The sequence below is a fragment of the Akebia trifoliata genome, chromosome 14, assembly GCF_017979445.1.
Source record: "Akebia trifoliata isolate Shusen 1 chromosome 14, ASM1797944v1, whole genome shotgun sequence".
Lineage (NCBI taxonomy): Eukaryota > Viridiplantae > Streptophyta > Magnoliopsida > Ranunculales > Lardizabalaceae > Akebia > Akebia trifoliata.
Window position 1 is genome coordinate 33037069 of NC_141388.1, and position 24831 is coordinate 33061899.

At 35.1% G+C, this 24831-nt stretch overlaps 4 protein-coding genes across 6 annotated transcripts; 3 read left to right on the forward strand and 1 right to left on the reverse strand.

Moving 5' to 3' along the window:
- The first annotated feature begins 7796 nt into the window (after nt 1-7796).
- LOC147386840 (putative disease resistance protein At4g27220) lies at nt 7797-12245 on the forward strand. Of its 2 annotated transcripts, XM_086423575.1 has the most exons (3): nt 7797-9081; nt 9181-11096; nt 12030-12245. In XM_086423575.1, exons 1-3 carry the CDS (start codon nt 7953-7955, stop codon nt 12039-12041), a joined length of 3057 nt encoding a protein of 1018 aa, XP_086279701.1. In that variant the 5' UTR covers nt 7797-7952; the 3' UTR covers nt 12042-12245. The 2 variants fall into 2 exon arrangements, with proteins under 2 accessions (XP_086279701.1, XP_086279700.1); XM_086423574.1 differs by having other exon boundaries at nt 7799-11096.
- A 2282-nt stretch (nt 12246-14527) lies between these two features.
- On the forward strand, nt 14528-17130 carry LOC147386841 (putative disease resistance protein At1g61190). Of its 2 annotated transcripts, none has more exons than XM_086423401.1 (2): nt 14528-15714; nt 15853-17130. In XM_086423401.1, exon 1 carries the CDS (start codon nt 14759-14761, stop codon nt 15554-15556), a length of 798 nt encoding a protein of 265 aa, XP_086279527.1. In that variant the 5' UTR covers nt 14528-14758; the 3' UTR covers nt 15557-15714; nt 15853-17130. The 2 variants fall into 2 exon arrangements, with proteins under 2 accessions (XP_086279527.1, XP_086279528.1); XM_086423402.1 differs by having other exon boundaries at nt 16715-17130.
- LOC147386842 (putative disease resistance protein At4g27220) lies at nt 15717-16340 on the forward strand. Its single transcript, XM_086424630.1, has one exon. It carries the CDS (start codon nt 15717-15719, stop codon nt 16338-16340), a length of 624 nt encoding a protein of 207 aa, XP_086280756.1.
- Nucleotides 17131-17297: 167 nt separating the features above from the next.
- Nucleotides 17298-24558, reverse strand: POLD2 (DNA polymerase delta small subunit). Its single transcript, XM_086423400.1, has 14 exons — nt 24411-24558; nt 24204-24333; nt 23543-23649; nt 23317-23443; nt 22333-22440; nt 20694-20809; nt 20517-20600; nt 19863-19931; nt 19692-19763; nt 19513-19604; nt 19307-19434; nt 18413-18514; nt 18267-18334; nt 17298-17665 (listed from the first exon to the last, which is right to left on the reverse strand). The coding sequence occupies exons 1-14, from the start codon at nt 24465-24467 to the stop codon at nt 17606-17608; spliced, it is 1320 nt and encodes a 439-aa protein (XP_086279526.1). The 5' UTR covers nt 24468-24558; the 3' UTR covers nt 17298-17605.
- Nucleotides 24559-24831: the final 273 nt, after the last annotated feature.

Sequence of the window (24831 nt, forward strand, 5' to 3'; positions counted from 1 at the left end):
GGTTAGAGTTCTATAGAATCAGATTTCAATGATTAGAATTCTATATAATCTGATTTCATATCTATTTGCCTAACTCCAATACGCTTTTGTAATCTATTATGATTCAACGTGATAAATCATTTCGAATTGAGATGAGCTTCTTGTTAACAATCCTAATTTTCACCGTAGTTGGAGTTGCCTCCATATTGGCCACAATTTGCTACAACAAAGGACCATCTGGCAATCTGCAATTTGGTTTTTTCTCTGAATCAGGTTTGATTTTAATTTTATCAATTAACAAAAAAAAAAAAAAAAACCTATTTGATTCTAGTTTCAAAGATTTCGACTTTTAATGGGTGTGAAGTTCCTTGAATGTTTGATTGGAAGGTCAGAACTATTTTCGCATGGCCTATGAACCATCTAACTGTTTGTCTAAAGGTGGAAGTAGCATATAAATCCTTAATAGGTTTTTAAAATTATTGAAGAATTTGACTTTTTCACTCTATCCATTTTCCATTACCATTTTTCTATGAATTTCTAAGTCTATAGATTTCCATGCAATCAAATAGAACCTTAGGAATCATCCTAAAAACGATCCTTTCTATTAATTAGGAACCCTATTTAGAATCCAAACTCACCAAAGTAGTAACCTAGAAGCTCATAGCATTTTAGAAAAGCTGCATCTAGGAAATCTATAGATTTGGATTAATTTTTAAGGAGTGTTTAATGCAAGGATTATGGAAGGGAATTTCCTGAATCTTATTGGCTCCAGTCTTCCCATCATAGTTTGGAAGCATATTTCCTTGAAAGCTATCAAAAGTTTATCTAATATTCCTTGGGCGTGATATTTGACTTGTGTGCCCCTAGTGTTATGAGGATGGTACTTGCAACCTCACTCTTATTTAGTTTTTATTTTTATTTTTTATTACTCGACCTTTTGATGTGTGTGGCAAGGGATTGTAGGCACCAAAATTTTGAGGAGGCTTTTACAAATTTTACAAATAAAAATGAACTCCCTAAAGTTATAAATGGGCCTCACATCCAAATTAAGTCCATTAAATGGGAGCGTGCCTCCTACAAGCCTGGGTTTTGGGTTTTCGCAGATCAAGCCCATGATCTATATAAAAATCAAGTGATCCACACATTAAGTATTGGGCCTTATATCTAAATAAATAAGTTTGGCCTAATAATAATCCATAAAATCCTTAAAATTGGATTTGGACAAATTAACATTTTAAACAAATCAATTAAACCTCTTTAAGTTGGGGTATAATTGGAAAGGTAAATTATCTTTAAGTCTATAAGTACAAGAGCCTCTCTCATTGAGAGGGGAGCTGGATCACTTTATCTCAGAAGATAGAAATTCTCCATCTAGAGAAGAAGAAGCTCTCAAGCCCTCCTCCAGAGATAAAGTAAGATTCTTCAGAGATCCGAACTCCGACTAAAGAGAAGATCAAGCATAAAGCCATTTTCCGGAAGCTAAGAAAACATTTTCAATCGATAAAGCGAGAAGTCCGGAGAGAAGAAGATCTATAGAAGCCTCTATAGAAGATCAAGCACAAAGCAAAGCCAACGTCAAAGCATCATTCTCAGCCGATAAAGCGCGAAGTCCGGAGAGAAAAAAAGCTACATACATCGTCACTATTTTGTATTTGACTGTTAATCAGAGGAAACACTGAGATCTGTATCTACTTTTCATCAAAAATCAATAAAATCATTTGCGATCATATTTCACGAATCTCGAGGTAGATTCGTAGAAATTTATTGTCGACAGGGATTTATCATGTAAGTACCTCTTATGTCATGAAAATGAGTTTTTCTTAGATCCCATCAAAGGTTTTTGTCATTCTATTTCTAAGTTATTGTGATTGTGAATTTGGGTCCAACATAAGCAATGTACATAAGTCCAACAATTAGGCCTAGCTGAGTGAAGGAAAAAAAAATGTAAGTTTTGTTTCATGGACTCTTCTAAAAGGGAAAAGTACCCATGTTGGACACATGTCACATTCAAAATCCAACGGACTACTACTAATGCCACAATAATGGACTTTTTCCCCGTACGAGAGATTGACTAGTATTTATCATATATTATGAGTTCTACTGTTTCCAATTAACATTTTATTTGTAGAAAATATAGAATTAAAAATGAATACTATCTCCTCAACAAATATATGATGCATGTCATAAGCACATAATCCATTATGATTCTTATTAAGCAAAAAATATAATTAATTTGTTACAAGTTATTTTAATATAATGTCGAGTTCACGAATCCTACTTTTTGTGGAAGAAAGGGTACCAAAACACAGCATTTGCTTGTTCCATTCACATAATTGACATGAGCCGGCTAAATAGTGGATGGGCCTTCATCAAATCGGAAAATGATCTTTCATTTGAGCAAAGCTTTTGAAGAGTTAAAAAGAAACTTTTTTCAAAGACTTTTGTCGTTACCAACAACATACCTTAATTAGGAATTTATGCATCATAAACGAATTCCAAATGGCCTTAGACAATGGGTCAATGGGTGACGGATTTAGTCTTTACTAGTTTGCACATGAAAGTATCTCATTACACAATTTCATCTTTTGAATCGCTGAAGAGGTTGTAGCTGCAGGCATGACACCTTTAATTTGAATATTTGAGACTTATACTTTTCTTCTTTTTGAAAATGCATATTTTTTAAAATCATAACAATGCTTTCGCTTCAACTTCATGGTGTTTAGTTTTAAGACTAGGTGGGAAGATTATTAGTGATTATAAGTTGAGAGTTGTCTATGGACTCTTCATTCCTATATAAGAAGAAAAGGAGGATATAACATTAATGAGATTTGTGGCATTTCTCTTTTTATAAATACCATTTATGGTTAAGCTAGATGCTTTGTCATCTTTCTTATTTCTTATGTCATGGTTTTATCAATTCATTTGTCTATGATTCCATTCATGAATTTAACACATTATTGTTATCATAGTCAGCAATCGCCCTTGATCTCATTTTGTGTAGTTATCTTTCCACTAACTATTCGTATCACCCAACTAATATATATCATTAGTGTATCTAAACAGCAAAACAGAAATATGGTCGGGACATTTAGGACATACATTTTTGTTGTTTATTATGAAATCAGAAATATACATATGGTTGGGGCAGCCTAACACACACATCTTTTTGTTTATTATGCCATTTCTTAGAGTCTTAATTCAGTCATCTTTATTTATATGGTCTTTCTATTATGCTTTTATTCCTTTATTAATGGATTTTTGTAATTTGTTATACATGCTCAATATAAAGAATAGATAGTGGGGATATCAAATCCTTTGGTCTGTCCCTCTCATCATGTCATCTCATTGTCTAAATAAATTAATCGGGAATGGATCTATAGGTGATTTAAGTTGCATCATTTCTATACTACCAAAAATGGTCAACTACATCATTTTGGATAAGGGCAGATCTTTGGTGCTAAACTAGCAATTTACGGGCATCATTTACATCATTTTGAACTCAACCATCATTTCTATGACTACCAAAATGTCCAACTAACGCCTTGAGAACTTATGTTTAATCTGTTTGTTTACGAGATGTCGTGTAACTCCTTTTTGGTGATGATGGTATTCAATGACATGAAATCCTTGAACATATTTGCCAACAAATAAAGTAGAAATCAAACATTGATTGTATCATCAATGACAATGAGGAAGTGATTCCACTAATGTTGTGATTACGAACTCAATGAAGAAGCTAACAAAGCAAAACTACCATTTCTCTAGTATTTGTGCTCGATTTTCACCAAGAATATTTTCCTTGGGCCTGTTAGGTTTGAAGTTAACCTCATGACCAATAAAGTTTGGGTACGTCTTAACAGGTATCAAAATGAACACTTAAAGAAAATATACAAATTGTATACTTTTCACATGGTAGATTTAATATTTATAGTTTTTTATTTGTAGAGTTACAATTGAGTATCTAATAAGTTTATAGAAATTGCCAAGGCGGATGCAGAGAAATCCGAAATTGGTTAGATGTTGCACAAAGTACACAAGGTTGTCAGCAGTGGTTGTTTTATACAAGCATAAGGCTATGAATAGTTTGTCAGATGAGAGCTTTATAATGGACTTTTGGAAAATATTACATAACATGAGACCACCAAATAACACAATTCCCAATTTTGCATACTGTGCCAAAAAGTTATTCAAATCATTTTATCTTGAGTACGAGAAGATACATGCTTGTGTCAATGACTGTTTGTCTTTATAGAAATGATTTAGAAAAGATGGACATGTCCAAACTTTGGTTCTTCTCAATGGAAGGTGGAAGGTAGATAATCGAACTTGAAGAATTCAAAAAGGAGTTCCTGAGAAGGTGTTGAGATATTTTCCAATAATACAAACGTTTAGGAGGATGTTTAGGTTGGCAGAAATGGCAAAAGAATTAAGATGGCATTTCAACACCTGGGTACAATTCTTTTTTTGATTCAATTAAGAATTCGGGTAAATTTATCAATGCATCCTATCCGATTCGATATAATATATGCATAACCCAAAAGTTAAGGTTTTCCATCATCTTCACAATGAGGTATATATATATATGTTTCGCATATCCGTTTGACATTTGGGTACAATTGGATACGAATATTCTTTTAAAAAAAAACAATATAGATAAACAGTTGGATATGGATATCCTTTACAAAAATGGGTTAAAAAAATGGATGCAGATAACTTGACATAGAGTATTTTTGTTATAAAAAAATGGATACAGATAACTTGACATGTAGAGTTGGACAAGGATACGGATATGGGCTTCATCCGACCCGTTGCCAGCCCTAAGATTTACATCTAAGCAACACGAGCTTGCCAGATGACGGACCAAATCTCAAATGAACTAATTTTTAATATCTAAACCCAGCCCACCAAACCGGACCCTATGATGCCCAAAGATATTAGATATTTGGGGGACTCCAGAAACAAGAAAAATATGAAGAAAATATAGATTTTCTATTGATATTGCTGGTTACAAGATATCATCTAAATTAAGATTCTTGTAAAACAAATATAAAAAGAACCAAAAAAAAAAAAATAGATGGACGGGATAATTCAACTTTGATTTAATGAGAATGCTAAATAATCCTTTCAATTAATAACCTAGACTTAATTTGATAAAATATATATATAACCCATGGATTAATGAATAAGACCGCATCCAATTTGATTATATATATATATATATATATATATATATATATATAACCAGATCAAAAGACATGAAAAAACATATGTAAAAATAATGTAACATTAATAAATTTTCAAAATATGGGTTAGAAGTTTTGGATTGAGCTGATTTTTTGTGAGGATGATCTCTATGATGGGAAGATCATCCGGAAAACAAATCAGTCCAATCTGAAAGTTCTAACCCCTATAAAAGTGATTTAGAATGTGGACAGTTGTTGTTTTGTCAATTTTTACTAATAATTTTTAATTCACTTTTAATGGATTTAGAAGTTTCAGATTGAGCTGATTTTTTGTAAGGCTGATCTTTCCATTATAATGGCCATCCTCGCAAAAAATCAGTTCAATCCAAAATCTCTAACCCATATTTTGAAAAACCATTGTTTTTACATATGTCCCATGTACCGCTCCCTCTCTCTCTCTCTCTCTCTCTCTCTCTCTCTATATATATATAGGGTCCCGTTCAGCAACAAATATTTTGACAAACATTTTGGCAAAACATTTTTCAAAACATGAGTTAGAGGTTTTGGAATGGGCTGATTTTTGGTGAGGATGATTTCTACGATGAGGAGATCATCTTCACCAAAAATCAGCCCATTCCAAAACTTCTAGCCCCAGTTTACAAGTTGAAAAATCGTGGACCGTCCATTTTTTATAAACCATTTTTGATGGGGTTAGAAGTTTTGGAATGGGCTGATTTTTGGTGATGATGATCTCCTCACCGTAGAGATCATCCTCACCAAAAATCAGCCTATTCCAAAACCTCTAACCCATGTTTTGAAAAATATTTTGCCAAAATGTTTGTTGCTGAACATTTCCCATATATATATAGACCATATAATTAAGTGACGGTTCAAGGGGCATATGTAAAAACAATGGTTTTTCAAATTATGGGTTAAAGGTTTTGATTGAGCTGATTTTTTGTGATGATGGTCACTATGATGAGAAGATCATTGTCACAAAAAATCAGTTCAATCTGAAACTTCTAAATCCATCAAAAGTTATTTACAAATTATTGACAAAAATTAGTAAAAAATTGACGATCCACATTCTAAATCACTTTTAATGGGTTAGAAGTTTCAGATTGGACTTTTTTTTTTTTTTTTTTTGATGATCTTTCCATCATAGAGATCATCCTCACAAAAAATCAGCTCAATCCGAAACTTCTAACTCATATTTTGAAAATTTATTAATGTTACATTGTTTTCACATATGTTTTTTCATGACCCTTGATCAAGACCCTATAATTAAATAAATTATATAATGTAAACAGTCCTTGGTTCATGCGGTCCTAAAATATTATCAATTATATGATAATGATTGTGAAATGAACTTTCCTTTTAATATTTAAAATGCAATAATGTATTATTTAATCATTTTGACATTAAAATTATTTTATATCAAGGAAGTATTATAAAGACTTCTTTATCTGATAAAGGACTTTTCTAAGTCTCTAACCGCGTTTGATGCACCACATACAATGCGGCTGATATGGGGTCATTATATTCCAATGGTGAAGAATAAAGAAAATTAATCTTCTAAAATATATATTTCTAAAGATCTGTAAACGGTAGATCCCTATGTTATTCTTCTTTATTAGGAGTATAAATGGCTCCCTTCCTAAAGATATCAAACCTTTAATTTTACGCTAATGATTTTTTTACTCGAAAATCTTCACACGGTTTGTACTTGAATGATGTGGCAAGGGCACAAAACCATTGATCTATTCCTTGTGTATCTGGAAAATAAAAAAAAAAATCAGATCTATGATTTTGTACCCTTGCCACATCATCCGAATACAAATCGAGTGAAAATTTTCATGTTAGAAAATCACGACTCTTAATTTTATTGATTTTGGTTTCTATTGATTCTAATTCTGATTCTCAAATTAATGGAACCAGAACCGGAACAGTCATGAATTTCCTCAAATGGTTCTAATTTTCAGTTTTTATTGATTTTTTTTTTATTGTAAGAGATCCGACTCTGATTGGTTTTAATATAAAGAGATCCAGAATTGGGGTTTTTGATTTCGAATCTAATTAGGTTCGGATTAAATGGTACCCATTGATCCGCATTCTCCTAAGTATGAAATGAGCAACACAATTTAGAAAACTTGAATTTTCTTTGTCAACATTTTGAAATGAAAGACACCAATGGTTTGAGAGAGAGCATCAAATCCATAGCTGAGATGTAAACCCTTGATTTATTTGTAAAAATCATCTATGTTTGAAAGAAAAAAAAAAAAAAAATCCATATTGACTAGAGAAGATTGAGTAAGTGATCAAGGGGTAGGTCACCAATTTGGAAAAAAACGACTTTTCTCCATGAAACGGATGGTTGAGATTAGAGGAAAAACACAGATTTCCTAAAGATCAGTATTGGATTTCTAGGGATTAGTTTAAATTCTTCTTGAGATACATTTTGTTGAGAATCTCAAGGATCTCAACTCTCTGTTTGAAACTATGTTGAAGAAGAAATTCTCCAAGCTTCAATAATGTCTCCTTAATTTTAACATCAACCAATTTATCTACTGTTGGATTTACATTGGTGGGAATGGGACCCCTCATTCACTTTCTTTGTCATCTTCCAGGCAAAGAAGTAAAAGAGAAAAAAAATAAAAAATCAAACAAGAAATCTTGTTTGCATCTCAACCATACAACCAAGTGTTGAATCTCTTCTTTCTTCTTCTTCATCATCATCATCATCTCCTTAGAATTGTTTCTTAAAATTTGTTTGCATCTCAAGTAACAACAATGGAAGTTTTAAGCCTCTTGGCTACACCAGTTACTGAATTTGTTAAGTGTACAATTCCTTTTCTAGGGAGTCAGATCGATTATCTTTTTAATTACAAGAAAAATCTTCAAAACCTTGTGAACAAAGTTGAAGAATTGACAACGATGAAAGACGGTGTTGATCGATCAGTCCAAACGGCTTGTAGGAGAGGAGACTTGATCAAACCAGTAGTTGAAACATGGCTAGCAAAGGCGGAAACCGTTCGAGACGAGTTGATGGGATTGAATGTTGAAGCCCAAGAGATCAATAGCTGTTTCAAAGGGTGGTGTTGCGGGCGTTATCATCTGGGCAAAGAAGCAAAGAAGAAGATTGTCGACGTAACTGAGCTCTTGAATCAAGGACTTGGCATCAGTATCTCCAATAGTGTGTCAGATCCTGCACCTCTTCCCACCATAGAATCAATTGGAGATTTTCAGGATTTTGCTTCCAGAGAATCTGCTATGAATCAAATCATTGAGGCATTGAAGGATGAGGAGATCAATGTGGTTGCAGTGTATGGGATGGGAGGGGTGGGTAAGACTACCTTGATGAAAGAAGTGATGAGGCGAACGAAAAGAGATCAGCTCTTTGATGAGTTTGTGATGGCAACTGTGTCTCAAAACCCCGACTTGAATAAAATTCAAGGTGAAATTGCGGAGAAATTGGGGATGAGAAGACTTGAAGAGGAGAGCGAATCTGGAAGAGCAAGACGGTTATTCACGAGATTGAAGGAAAAGGGAATCCTTATTATCTTGGATGATCTATGGGAGAGACTGGATTTAGCTAATGTTGGGATCTATTTCGGAAATTATAACAAGGTTTGCAAAGTTGTACTCACAACAAGAAGCCTAAATGTTTGTAATAGTATGGAAGCCCAGGTGAAGATCGAACTTAAGGTACTATCGGAACAAGATTCGTGGAAACTATTTCAACAGAAGGCGGGTGATGTCGTAAACTCCTCTGCTTTGCAAACATTGGCTAGGGAGGTTGCTAATGAATGTCAAGGCTTGCCCTTAGCAATTGTTACACTTGGTAGGGCATTGCGAGATAAGGACCAAACTGTGTGGGAAGATGCAGCTCGACAACTAAAAAGGTCAATCTTCTTCCCTGGTAAGTCGCCAGTCTTCTCCTCCATAAAGTTGAGCTTCGATTACTTGGAAAGTGAAGAAATCAAAAGATGCTTCCTATTTTGTTGTTTTTACCCTGAAGATTGGAATTTTTCATCGGATATGTTGATGTGGTATGTGATGGGAGAGGAGCTGCTTCGAAATGTCGATAGCTTGGAAGAAGCGAGGGGTAGACTGCACACAATGTTTGACGTGCTTCTAGCTTCGTGTCTATTGTTAAAAGGTGATGTGGATGGACGCATAGTGATGCATGACGTCGTTCGCGATGCAACCTTATCAATTGCATCTGAATTAAGCAATGGTTTTATCGTAAAATCTGGCTTGGAATTGACTCGGTGGCCTGATAGGGAAAATTTAATAGCATGCATGCGAATGTCACTAATGAAAAATAATATCAATGAGCTCCCTAATCAACCTGAATGCCCGCAACTCCTGACTTTAGCATTGTCGACGAATCTTTCTTTGAAGGAATTTCCTGATAGGTTTTTTGAAAGTATGACATCCCTTGTGACATTGGATCTAAGTTACACTAGTATTTCATTATTACCACCATCACTGGCGTGCCTTGTGAACCTTCGGACACTTCGTCTAGATGGTACTTTATTAAGTGATGTGTCTATAGTTGGAAGTTTGAAGAAACTTGAATTACTGTCTATAAGTGAGACTCCGCTACAGAGGCTGCCAGAAGAAATAGGGGGATTGACCAATCTAAAGTTGTTAGATTTGTCATATACCAGAGATCTTAAAACCATCCCACAGAACTTGTTTTCGGGCTTGACTCGCCTAGAAGAATTGTACATGTTGAGTAGCTTTAGAAGGTGGGAGATTGAAGGAATGGCAGATGGAAGAATGGCTAGATTGGCCGAGTTGGCATCTTTGAAGTGCTTAACGATTCTACACATACGTGTTGATGATGTTAGATGCTTGTGCAAAGAGATGTCCACGTGTTGGAAAAATTTGACAAAGTTTATCTTTAATGTCAATGGAACCATCTGGAGTTCTAAATACCCAAAGGCTATGGCTATTGCACCTACAACGGATCCACTTTCGAGCTGGGTTAAGGTGTTGCTGAGAAGAACAGATGAGCTTCGTTTATACCAGTGCAAAGGTCTCAAGAATGTTGTAGATCTTGATGAAGGAGAATTTAATAACTTGCAGTCTCTTCACATAGAAGATTGTGCTGAAATGGAATATGTTATGAATGTGATGGCAGAGACACTAAAAACTGCTTTTAGTGATTTGGAAGAATTGTACTTCTGGAATATGAAGAAGTTGAAGGCAATCTATCATGGACCACTTCCAAATGGATCCCTCGGAAAATTAAAATTCCTCAAAGTTTTTAAGTGCTACAAAATGACCAATGTTGTACCTTGTGATTTGTTGGTGAGGCTAGAAAATCTGGAAGAATTGGAGTTATACAAATGTATTGCGTTGAAGGAGGTATTTCTATCAGACGGACTTGAGGAAGGGCATGTTATTGTCCCTAGACTAAGAAAGATGTACTTGGGCCATCTACCAGAACTGACGACCATATGGAAGGGAGTTATCCATCGTGCAAGCTTCGAGAGCCTAAAATCATTGAAAGTGAGCACTTGCGACAAATTAAGATATCTATTTTCACGAACCATGGTGGAAAGACTTCAACAGTTAGAGTTTCTTGAAATTCGATCGTGCAGGGGAATGCAAAAGATAATAAATTTAGAGGATGAAAGGGTGGTAGAAGGACAAGAAGACAAGAAATTTCTCCCTCAATTAACAACTATAAAATTAGATAAATTGCCGATGCTCTCAAGTTTCTATCAACAGGCGGTACTTTTTGATTGGCCTTCTTTGGAAGTTTTAAGTGTTTTAAAGTGTCCGAGGTTGAACAAGCTCCCTTTAGGTCCCCAAAGTGCGCCCAGTCTGAGGAACCTTAATGGAGATAATATCGAATGGTTTGAAAGGATGGCATGGGAAGACCAAAGTGTGAAGTTGCGCCTACAACCACTCTTTCAACAAGTAAGTCCCCAAGTCCTAAACTTTTTTATTTAGCATTCCTCTTTAGATATGTCATTATGGTATAGTTATGTAAGTGGAACAATTGTGTGAATTCAGAACTAAAATTACATCTCTTTTTTTTTTTTTAAGTTTTTATGAGCAATTTGCATCCACTTTTTGAGAAAGAAATATCATTTTAGTTCAAAAACTATTATTATTATGTGTGACAAAAAAGAAGGGAGGGAATGAACCACTTGTTTTGTTTCACCTTTCATACTAGTATTTAGTCCATTTTCAAATGTTTTGTTGCACACTATCATGCTGATTTGCATCTAGGTCTACTCATAAGCCCTGTTTGGTACACTACAAATCGTTTACATTTGCAAATGATTTGCACTCGTCTAGTCAACTTGAAACTTGGCCGAGATGACCTGAATCAATCAGATTTTTTAAGTGACTTGACCCAAAACTAAAAGGAACTAATGTGTAGAGACAACTTGGCAAATCATTGAGTCAATTTGTCCGAATTAACTTGAAACTACACTGGATCAGATCAGAAACTCAACTAAATCATTCAGTTGTAGATAAATATTTTGTGGAGAACAAAAATAAATATTTTTAACTTTAATTTAATTTTATATGATTCATTCAAGTCAACTAATGAGTAATCACCTTGACTCGACTTGTTAGTCATTCGAGTTGAGCTTTTAAAATTATGCTCAAAGGTTGGCCAAGCATAAAAGGGCTAACATGCCCCGTTGAATTTTAGGGGTGGAGATCGAATTTTGCACACGTACAGAAATGTTAAAACTAGCACTGCACATTTCCAATAGAATATTAGGCATATTTTAGTTTTATTTAATATTTTATAAAAGCAATTTTTTTTATAGGTTTATAAAAGCATGTTGAAGAGTATTTATAATAATGTTGAAGTTGGTAACTTTTCATGTGCAGGTTGTGGAATGACTGCCCGAAACAAAGCAAATTGATGAGGTGAAGCTTAAAAGTTTATTTTGGAGTTGGTTGTGGTGTTCTTCTTGTGTGTTGTATGGCAATGGTTGAAAGTGTGTGTATGTGTGTAGTTCTTTTTCTTTTTTTTTTGAATTCTCCAATCACAATGGTTCTAATCATTTAAACTTTTAATCGGTCGTTGAGATCCTCCATTGTTTATTGTCATTTTCAATTAAAGATTTTGATATTTCTCAGCCAATTATATTACAGGCACTTGGATATGTGGAATGTATCTTTGGTCATGGAAAGATTGAGATCTTGACGAAGCATTGTAGACCTCTTAATCCAAATCTCTTGTCTAAGAATAGAGAGTTTAATACTTCTATTTCTTTGCATTGGAGACTTCTCCGTGCCAACCAATTCAAATTTCGAACAATGGTAGAGTGACTGTGCAGAACAATGTGTTCCACATTGAGCTGACGACGAGGTTTGCTCAGAACCATAGATGCTTTTCACTCACATCCAAAGGAAAAGCATCTATGGTTTTGAGCACACATCCACGTCAGTGCAGTGTTGAACGCAGTGTCATAATAAGTCAGTTTAGCATTTTTCATTTTGAAAATGATCAAAGATCCAAATCCTTTTACTTGTTTTTCCAGGTCACATATATAGGATTTGCTAGGTATGCCATTCATTAGTTAGAGATTCATGATAATCAATTTTCTAAACTCTCACCATTGCGTACACTCCAAGATTACTTTCTAACCCATCTAATTTAGAAAGGTAATTCTACTAGACAAGCTCAACAAGTGAACTAAGGTACCACTACCCCTATTCTTAATCCGGAACGGGTATGATCCTACTCCAGATTTTAGGAATCGTGAGGTGATACGTGTATGGTTCAAGTTAGTTGTATATTTAAACCTAATACAACTACCCCTCTTGTGGTAACAGAGTCTTTTGTTGAACAAAATCTGCGTACTAATGAACTTTTTCTACTCGTAAGGTGGGTCTAACCCTTTGGTTTTTAACTTGTAGAAAACTTAAAATTTCATCATTTATTTGAAAAATCTTATCTTGTTCTTGAGGTTTGAATGAACTATATATTATCTCAAGGCCAAAAATCTTTACCCAAGAGGCTGAAAATGATTGGTTTTGTGAAGAAAAAAATAAGGAATTCAGTTTTAAGATTTAAAGGGTTTTTGGGTCATTTTCATATATATATATATATATATTATCTCAAGGCCAAAAATCTTTACCCAAGAGGCTGAAAATGATTGGTTTTGTGAAGAAAAAAATAAGGAATTCAGTTTTAAGATTTAAAGGGTTTTTGGGTCATTTTCATATATATATATATAGTCCCATTCGACAGCCAACTTCTTTGTCCTATATGGGTTAGAAGTTTTACAATTAGCTGATTTTTTTTTTTTTTTTTTTTGAGAATGATCTCTATGGTGAGGAGATCATTCTCATAAAAAATCAGACCAATCTGAGACGTATAACTCCTTCAAAAGTGATTTCAAATTGTGAATCGTCGATCGATTTTTTACCGTTAATTTTATAAAATAATTTTGATGGACTTAAAATTTTCAAATTAGACTCATTTATTGTGACATATCTTACTAGTGATCATCCTTGCAAAAAAATCAATTCAATCCGAAACTTTTAAGTCATATAGGATAAATTTTGACTCTTTAAGATTTGACCGCCAACGTTAGGGAGCCAAAATGGAATCAACACCTTTGCCCAACATGAGTTAAAAGTTTCAGAATGAGCTGAATTTATTATTATTATTATTATTTTATTAAGAGGATGAACTTTATGGCAAGGTCAAGAGGGGAACCAACAGTAATATCACGAGTGGACATTGAAACACCTACAATAATTGAGGACAGATTAGTATGGAACCACCAATAATAATATCATGTGGGGCCACTGCAGCACCAACTATAGACTTAATGAAAAGAAATTATTAACTGAGAGAAGGAATCTGAATCTGCAACTAAAACAAAGTGGAAGAGGTGAGATGTACTTCAACATTAACTGAGGACAAATTAGTAATTTAGTATATAATATCATGGGTCAGGTTCAAAGGACAACCATTTCTACACACATATAGACAACGTGTTTTGTCTTATATGGGCAAAAATGTTTGGAATGGACTGATTTTTGTGAGGATGATCTCTGTGATGAGGGGATCATCCTGGCAAAAATCATCCCATTCCAAAACTTGTAACCCCATCAAAATTGATTTACAAAAATTGGACGGTCTATAATTTTTCAACAAAAATTGGACGGTCTAGAAGTTTCATAATGAGCTGATTTTGGCAAGGATGATCTCCTCATCAGAGATCATCCTCACAAAAAATCAGTCCATTCCAAACATTTTTGCCCATATAAAACAAAACACGTTGTCTATATGTGTGTAGAAATGGTTGTCCTTTGAACCTGACCCTAATATCATATAGGGTCACTGGAGCACCAACGGAAGACTTCATGATAAGAAATTTTTTTACTTTTTGAGAGCTAAAACAAAGTGTGGTGGGTGAGGTGTGCTTCAACTTGTGAAGGTCTTTTGTTTGCATCTCAAGTAGCAACAACAATGGAAGTCTTGGCTACACCAATCACAGAAGCTACTAAGCTCAATTTCTCTTCTTGAGCGTCAGATCGGTTACCTTGTTCATTACAAAAGAAATCTTCAAAACCTAACAAAAAAAGTGAACTATTTGGGAATGATGAGAAATGGTGTTGGCCAGTTGATCCAAACGACTCAGGGAAGAGGAGATTCGATCAAACCAGTAGTTGATGCTTGGCGATATGAGGCAATGGGATTGAATGGTGAAGCCGAACAGATCAATCGGTGGTATTGCGCTCGTTACCGTTTGGGCAAAGAAGTAAGAGAAAAGGTTGGCACCGTAAACGAGCTCCTAGAGGAAGGACGAGGCTTTAGTAGCTTTAGTACTGTATCAGATCCTGCATCTCTTCCTAGCATAGAAGCCTTGCCCACTGGAGATTTCCAAGAGTTCGCTTCAAGAGAATCTGCTACAAAGAAAATCGTTAAGGCATTGAAGGATGAGAAGATTAACATGGTCGGGGTATATGGGATGGGAGGCCTAGGCAAGACAACCTTACTAGAAGAAATAAGAAAAAATGTTAAAAGAGATCAGCTTTTCGATGAGGTTATAGTGGTGACCGTGTCCCAAAAGGCAGACCTGAAAAAAGTTAAAGATGACATCGCAGCCAACTTGGGAGTGAAACTTAAAGAGGGGATCGAAACTGTAAGAGCTAGATGGTTATCGATGAGATTGAAGGACAAGAATTGGGTCCTTGTAATCTTGGATGATCTGTGGGAGAGGCTAAATTTAGCTCATCTGGTAATCCCTTTGGGAGATGACCACAAGGGTTGCAAAGTTGTAATCACAACAAGAAGCCCAGATGTTTGTAATCAAATGGAAACCCAAATGAAGATCGAACTTAAAGTACTATCCGAATCAGATTCATGGAATCTGTTTTGGGCAGAAGGCGTGTGATGTTGTTGGTTCTCCTTTACAAACATTGGCTAGGGAGGTTGCTAAAGAATGTGGAAGCTTGCCCTTGGCACTTGTTACACTTGGAAGGGCATTGCGAGATAAGGACCAAAATGTGTGGGAGGATGTAGCTCGACAACTAAAAAATTCGATCTTCGAAGGTATGTCTCCATTCATAGCCTCGATAAAGTTGAGCTATGATTACTTAGAAAATGAAGAAATGAAAAGATGCTTCTTAGTCTGTTGTATTTTCCCTGAAGATTGGAATTGTAAGGAGGATTTGATGTGGGATGTGATAGGAGAGGAGCTGCTTCGGAATGTCAACACCTTGGAGGAAGCAAGGGGAAGATTGCACACACCGCGAGAAAAAGTTATAGCCTCATGTTTGTTGTTAGAAGGTGATAAGGATGGATGTATAAAGATGCATGATGTTGTTCGTGATACAGCATTATCAATTGCATCTGAGAAAAGCAATGGTTTTATTGTAAAAGCCGGGTTGGGTTTGATATGGTGGCCTAGTGAGGAAAATTTAAGAACATGCATGCGAATGTCACTAATGACAAATAAAATCATTTGTCTCCCTAATCAACCTGAATGCCCGCAACTTTTGACCTTATCATTGTTCTTGAATTCTTCTTTAGAGAAATTCCTTGATAGTTTTTTTTGGAAGTATGGCGTCCCTTGTGTCTCTAAATTCAGAACACACGGGCATTTCATCACCACCACCATCACTCTCATGCCTCATGAACCTTCGAATGCTCCATCTAGGGCGCACTTCAACAAGTGACACATCTGAAGTCTGGGAATTTTAAGAAAATGGAAATGCTTTCTGTGTGGGACTCACATACAAAGGTAGCCAAAAGAAATGAGGGAATTGGCCAATCTAAAGTTATTAGACTTGTCGAACACCTCATATCTTGAAGCAATACCACCGAATGTTATCTAACTTTTCTCGCAGAAGAATTGTATATGCAGGATAGCTTTAATGGGTGGGAGATTGAAGGAATAGGAGATGAAAACGAGGCTAGCTTAGTTAAGTTGGCATCCTTGAACTGCTTGACTAATTTATACTTGGACGTAAATCATGTTAAAATATTTTTCCCAAGAGATTTTCACATGTTGGGAATATCTGACAAAATGTTATATAAATTTGGGTGGAAGATGGACGTCTCACTTTCCGTACCAGAGGGCTATGAACCATGCTACTACATCAGATCCACTTCCAAACTTGCTCAAGGAATCGTTGAAAAAAATAGCTGAGCTTTTTCTGCATCGTTGCAAAGGTCTCAACAATATTAGAGAACTTGATGTAGGGGGCTTTGTCAACTTGAAGCATCTTCACATGGAAGACTGCAAAGAAATGCAATATATCATCAGTGTGATGAAAGAGGGAACAATGGTAGAGGTCCTTCTGACTACTACATCTACTTCACCTTCCAGATTATGGCGGTCGAATTCTTATGATGTTTCTGGTTCTTTTCCCCCTCATTTTTCAATTAGATGGTTTGATATTTTTTAGCCAATTGAATTGTACACTTCCTTGTGTTGAATTTAAGGTTACTGTCATGAATGAGAAACGAAGTCTTTTCTAGTCTATGAAATTAATCCCAACTCAGAAATTTATAGTAAGAATAAATTCATCACCTAGTCTTACAATCTAAATTGAGTGGTTCGTTACAAAAAAGTCGGTATGGCAAAATGAGCTCTCAAAAAAAATGCAGGGATGCAGGGATGAGTGATTCAATCACAAAAAAGAGACGTAGATTAAAGGATAGAGTCCATCAATTCTGAAAAACTGGACTTCAGATAATAATACACATCACAATGGTTGACAAATCAGGTTTCTATTGCTGTCTGGGAATGGTTTCAAGTAAAAAAATAAAATAAAAAGGTTCAAGGGAAGAATGGAGATAGATCGATCCATAGATGGACATAGAGAGACATGAAACCTGTTTATACAAATACAGAAATTCTCCAATTTCTAGACCTCAATTGGTAGGTTACTAGCATGCCTACAGCACCAAATAGAAAGCACTTCTTCATATCTTACCATCATGAATCCAAGTGTGCAGAGAAACTGAGAGTATGGCATTCAAGATTCCTTAAGTTTAGCTGCACAAAGTATAAACCAGGATTTAAACATGGAAGCAAGAAAGATACTATCGAAAGGCAGAATTTTAGAACTTTGCAATGTGTTCAACTCATGTACTCTTTGAAAAATAATAAATTGGAATAAGAATGCATCACATGTGTTTTCATGATCCTATTTTACTAATATAGGACAATCTGTACAGGTGAAAGAGTAGATTTATGAAGACAGCTGCTATTGGCATCCCAACTTTTACTTATTACACCCCAATTAAAAATAAAGAAAATAATGAATGGTTGAGAATAAGTAAAAATTGGGGTGCCAATAGAAACTCTCTTGTTTTTTTTTGAAAGATTTATAACTTTTCTGGGTTTAGAATTTTATATGAGCCTAATAATAATTGTAAACAGCTACTGAATTGTGTGAACTAGTGTTGCAATGTTTTGTAATGTTGAGATAATAATTTGAGCTAAACCTTTGTAATGTTTGAGTAGTGTGCTTTAATCTCTATTTGGTGTGGTAAATAATTTAAGAAATTGGGGTATAATAAGTAAAAGTTGGGGTGCCAATAGCAGCACAATTTATCAATGTTAATTCAAGTAGACAATAAATATAAGTGATTACCATAATGGCGACTCCCGACTCACAAAATTTAGGAATGCAGATCAGTCTTACCAACTGACCCTCCAATCCTGCACAGAAGGAATAGCTAAATTATGTTTAAGTCACAAATTTACCAGCCAAGAATAATATATTATGAAAAAGAGTACCTTTTAACAAACGAGTCTCGTATTTATTTTGATTACCAACAAAGTAAACATGAGGGCAACTCTCGATGAGAAAAGGATCCCTATCAGTGAATGGATAACAACCTGAAAAAAAAAATATAGCAAGAATATTAAGTTCTGAAACATAGTAAAAGGGTCCAACCCAAGATCGTGAAGAGAATGTAACATTGTTTTACAAAAATGACAATTTCAGCACCTCAGATATATTTTTGCTAAGCAAGCAAGTGAAATAACCCCAGTTCTCACTCAAATAAGAAGCTTAAATAGGGCATAAAATGGGTCGGATGTTGTCCGAAATCCGAGTGATCCGAAATCCGAATTTGGCAGGTTTGGGTCGTTGGAGTAGACCAAATCAAAAAATGGGTCTAATATGCTTGATGTCACATGATTAGAGTCGAATCCGGGTCAGATACAGATCTATCCATATATCTGCCTAGATCAGAATTATATATTGCTTTGAAAATTGTACTTTTAGGTTTTTCAAAATTCAAAATATCCTTTTCTACTAATTTAATTTAACATAAATGCTTATCAAATAAAACGATTATAATGGTAAAATAGAATATTATAGCAATTAACAAACAAGTACAGAAGAAAATACGTTGAACTATCTGGAATTATCAAACCTGAATAAAGCAAATCGACCAGGTCAGATCCGGAACCAAATTAAGTGAAATCAAAATGATTCAGAAATGGTTTATCTAGTAGTAGGATCCGAGTCAGATTCAGATCCAAATAAAGAAATTCGGATCTGAATACGGATATACTCAGATCCGAGCCAAATCCGACACATTTTAAGCCCTGAGCATAAAAACAAGAAATGAAAGAAACAGATAACAAGAGAAAAGATAGAAGGCAGTATCAGTTGATCTTTACCTAGGGTATTAGGTGCAGTTGGTGCTAGATGCCTCCACCTTAATGTCCTCTCCATAAAATCAATTTTATCTTTTGCATCTGAGTACTTCTCAAGATCATCTATGTTCTGACCAGATGTTCCAAGAAACCTTAACAACAAAGGAGTACAACGTTAATAAATATCAACCTCTTGTAAGAATTCAAAGTCAATCAATGCCCTAACTTACCTAACATTGTCAAGCTCGAATGAATGGGGATTTGAACATGACATGAAAGTGTTATAAGCTGATGCACCAGGGAAAAGGCATCGATGTAAAGGCTGAAAGACAGAAGACCAGATCAAAATGAGACAAATGTCGCAATATAACATTGTTATTTACGGATTAGATCCAAAGATAGGGAAGACCTGCTGAGGCAAAGCAAAGTTTGCCGGGTCACTCAACCCCGGCATGATATCTAAAGGTACAGCTGTGGAAAGCTGACATAATGGAGTCAATAAGTTAAATACGACAGGCAATCAACTAAAAATGGAAAAAGAAGCCAAATCAGTTTAGGGCTTAAGATGGCAAAACAGAACCTGACTCAGCAATATATCAAGCTCTTTGATTGGCTCGGACAGTCGGGACTGATCATGAGAAGCCAAGGCCTAAATAAATTCAGAAAACTCACTCAGGGTTGGAAATTGTGAATATATGCAGAAAATTAACGGGTGAATCTTCCAAGGAAAGGAACATTCTTTGTAGGAAATTATTTTTACCACTGGTAGGTTTGTTGTTTTATTGGTGTAAGCAATTTCAAGAGTTCAGGGGGTTTCGTTTGAAGACTTCTTGTTTAGGTGAGATCTTGTGTGCAAAGGGTGATCGTTCTTTTGGGTGTTGTGGCCTTTTTTTCCTGTTTTTTGGCCTTTGCTTCTTGTATCTCTCCTTGAGGACTCCTTGTCCTCTCTTCAATAAATCTTTTGGTTATAAAAAAAAATATCCCTGAAATAATCATGATGTCGTTGAGAGTTTTTTCCCATAAAAACTAGTGGAAATTATCTAATTTTGGGCCATTGATCGCAACATGTATTGCTTCTGAAATCTAGGAAAGATACATCACATCATTATGAAAAATGCCTGAGATATCCATGGCGGAGAGAACTAGAAAGGTTATTGTGGGAATGTATCATCTAAACAAAGACTGAAAAACCATCAAGAAAGACACCAAAATATTTGTAATACTTCAACATTACCTGTCCATTAAGAAGTCCAAGCGGAATTTTGACAGAATTGCCAGCAATAACCACACGTACTATTTGTGAAGCAATGATTTGCTCCTGTTCAATTGAAAATTTCAATATTAATTTAGTAGAAAGGTAACAAGTGCATATGGAGTTAAAAAGAGAAGAAAGCAGGATCGATGCACACACCTTCTCGTCCCCTAAATGTCCTGTAATATGATCGACAAGAAGCTGCAACTGAAGAGGATTAGCGGTGCCACTCCCAACATTCAATCCCGATACAAAGACCACATATTTATCTTCTCCTAAAATGCAATAAAAATTGTATCTTCAGAATACAGCTAGGCATGCAGGGTAATACTTCTAAATAACTTCGAAACAGAACCCAATAACCTGGTCCAACATAAATAATCCAGAAAGTCAGGGTCCACTAAATAAGCCGAATAGGAAAGATGAAGACACAGAGAGCTTACCCATCCCAAAAATAAAAAGGTAAGAAAAATATTCCAATAACGTGTCAAAATACATGGGAAATATTGAATTGTTCTAAGTTGTTCAAAAAAAAAAAAAAAAAAAAAATTCAGTTCTAAAGAGAGTCATGACAACCGGATTGGTAGTGGCAATGGTGGAACCCAGATCCTTATTAAAAATCAGACAGATAAATAATAATATGTTATCACGGTGATGGTGATGGTTGTGATTTAGGGTGATAAGCAGTGGTAATGGGCAACAGTGATGAAGATGAACAATAATCATTGTCACTACAAAATTGGATTTGTGATGGTAATTCAGATCGAACTGCTTAAATGATAATAGAAGGATATAGTTTGCTATCGGACAAACCCAATGTCCTAATATCCATTTGAGGCTTACACATAAAGACTCACGTTGTAGCAGGGCTTCCTCAAAATGCTTTGCTCCTAATTGAAAAAGGGTAGAAAGGCTCAATTCTTAATATTCATGAGCCAAATGACTCATCCACTGTGGCTTTGAAAAAGGTGTTTGCCTCAAGCCTTCTGCAACTTTTTATAATTCGCCGTATCCAAGGCATGCACCTTACATTCATAGAATCATAAAATGTATAATTTTAAACTTTTCTAAATTAAGTAATATCAATGAAAACTATTCTGAACAACTCAATATACCGAGCGATTGAGATGGTTTGATCACGTACAACTGAGAACAACAATAGTAAGAAGAAGCATGCAGGTTAAAGGTTCCAAAACAGACGATGCAAGCAAAAGGAATGTTGGCTGCATTGTTGGAAGATGTGATGATATTTGCATTAATGGAAGATATGGATTTAGATAAAAAGAAAAAAAATGGAAGAACAAGAGGCACGGTTGCAATTTTTTGAAAATCAGAGGACAATGGTTGAAATTGGTGACAGATTCCTTCAGATTAAAAGTGTAGGCAACTGAGGTTCAATCTTAGCAATATACATAATATGGATGCAAAACAGATGAAGGGCAATGCTCCAACAAAATCTTATATAGGGGCCACCTCTGCCTATTCCCTTTTTTAGTTTAATAAAATCTTATACTTAACAAAAAAATTAAAAAAATGCCCCAACAAAAATTCATAAACAGCCAAAGTATTGTGCATAACGTGCAAGTTGAACAGCACAAACACCCATAAATATCAGTAGATCATATGTAGAACATTCTATAAAGAAGAAAATCATAATCAAAGCGATTGTGCCAGCTCAGCGAGGTGTTAAAGTCTGTGTTTGGTATTACCACTGACCTGGGTTCAACCTTCACACACAAAACTATCCAAAAAAACATGATAAAGTCGAAATAAGGGATCTTTAAGTAGATTCCATTACTTGAATCAAGTGGCAGAACAGATTGAGGGGGCAGACCAGCTTCTAGAATATCTTGAACCAAGAAATCACCAGCACTGGTTTCCTTCCCGTGAAGAGCAACTACCATTCCTGTCAAATAACATACTGTTACATAAATCAAAATATTGCAGGAAAAATATATTCTCTTTCACTAAATTGTATTTTTTCCATGTAAATGTAAATCTCTCGTATGGAGAATGATCACTTTAGAATAATGATATGTGGAAGCTCTACTTTACACAAGGCACCTATAATAAGAAATTGGGTTCCACGGGAGAATTCTTGGGTCAAATAGTAATCTTATGATCCTAACCTTCCATGCTATTGTATTCCTCACATCAGTGCACAAAAAGTAAGAAGAGTGGCTCAAAAGAGTCTTTCAATCAACAGTTTCCTTTTTCTGCTAAATGTTTAGACCAACATCGAATGGTATTTTCCAAGCCCCTTGATGTTACGAAATCACTTGTAGCAATCCTACCATCATAGTGTTAGCCAACCAACTATTGAAAAAAACCCATCTGTTGGAGAGGTGAAGAATTATGAATATAAAAGGGTCGCAGGGCTTAACTGGGGTATGACACAGCCAAGAGTGGAGAAAGATATACACTCAACACTTCCCCTCACCCATAAGAGTGGAAAGAATCGAATCCGTGACCTATACAAACATGGTACTCTAATACCAAAACAGGGTCACGGGGCTTAACGGGGAATGACACAGCCGATAGTGATGGAAAATATACACTCAACAGTCAACACTTCCCATCACCTATAAGATTGGAAAGAATAGAACCCGTGACCTGTATGAACATGGTACTCTAATACCATGTTAACCAACCAACTACTCCAAAAGACCAATCTGTGGATAGGGGGAGAGCCATGAATATAAGAGGGTCATGGGGCTTAACTGGGGTACGACACACCTACGAGTGGAAGAAAATATACACTCAACACATAGACCATACTAACCTGTCACAAATGAAGCTGGGGAAAGCACACTTCCACCAAGTTTAACTCTTCCGCTCTCGTCTTCCAAAACAAGGTGATCATCAGGATGCATGAAATTATGAGGTTTCACAATAGGAACAACAGATCTCTACAAGAACAGAAAAAATAAATAAATAAATAAATAGTTTACTTAACTATGTCGAATTTTAATTTTGGCAAAGAACTCTTGGTTTAATGACCTAATTACCTCCTTAGAGTACTCATCAAGAATACAAGGCTTGAGCTTCATGTGTTTGTATAGTGTTCCAACAATTATGCATTCTTTGCCTTCTTCAAGCTCCAAAACAGTACAAACTGCAAGAAGAATAAAAATCATGAATCATTCAATAAGACAAAAAACGCTAACAAAATTACAACTTTTCATAATCACACCCCAAAAAAAAAAAAACCTGAAACCATAATAACTAAAATTCTTTCTCAAATCTATTACTTGAACCAGGAACTAACTTGTTACAGACGCATATTAATAAATAAAAATTACTCAAATCTATATGTCGGAAAGGTGAATTCTTTCTCAAGCAAGCACAATCGACAAAAACTACTCGAAACCCAGATGCCAAAAACTTGAGTCCAGTAAACTATTTGAAATCCCAGATACCAATAATAAAAAATAAAAATAAAAAACTCGCCCAATCAAGCACATCAACAAGAAATATTCAAAATTCAGATACTAAAAGCTTAAAATCTAGATAAATCTGGCATCCAAAACCCCACAAATATTTACAAATTCTATAAAAACGGAAAATCTGAAACACAGATTAAACCCTAAAAATTAACAATGAAACTTAATAATAATAATAATATCTGAATTAAAGTGAAATGACAAGAGATCAAATTGAGTTTTTTACCAGGAAGATGGGGTTTCCATCTCTTGGCGAGGGAGTAAAGCAGTTTCCTCATATTATGGAGCCGAGCGAAGTATATCTGACTGTACTGTTGACCTGTGTACTTCTCCTTTTGAATCTCGAACCTCTCATCCTTCACAATTAAAAATAAATAAAATAAAATAAAATCGAAAGAAAGAAAGATGTAGCGATGATGGAGAGAGAGAGTACCAGAGATTGATAGAGAGACTGTTTTCTTTGAAGATAGTTGGTTGCGTCGATTTCCATGTCTGCCTTGGCGGGAAAAACCAAAATCTACTACTTCTCCTTCATAGTTTCAGACTTTAGAGAATGGCAATGGGTCGAATGAAACTATATCCGTATCCTTATCCAAATTATCCATGTCCGATTTTTTACCCTGCTAAGAATATCCATATCCGACTATTCACCGATTTTTTAAAAGTATATTAATTATTTAAAATTAATTACCATTGTAAATACGATTTTTCAAATCTACCATATCAAGACATAATGGACTCTTGACTTGAAATATATAATTAGAGGTTGAATTGGCATAAACAACCTCAATGCATCTTTTGTTTTAAGATATGGCGTTCTCCCCATGGGTTAACCTAGTCTTCAATTTATCTCT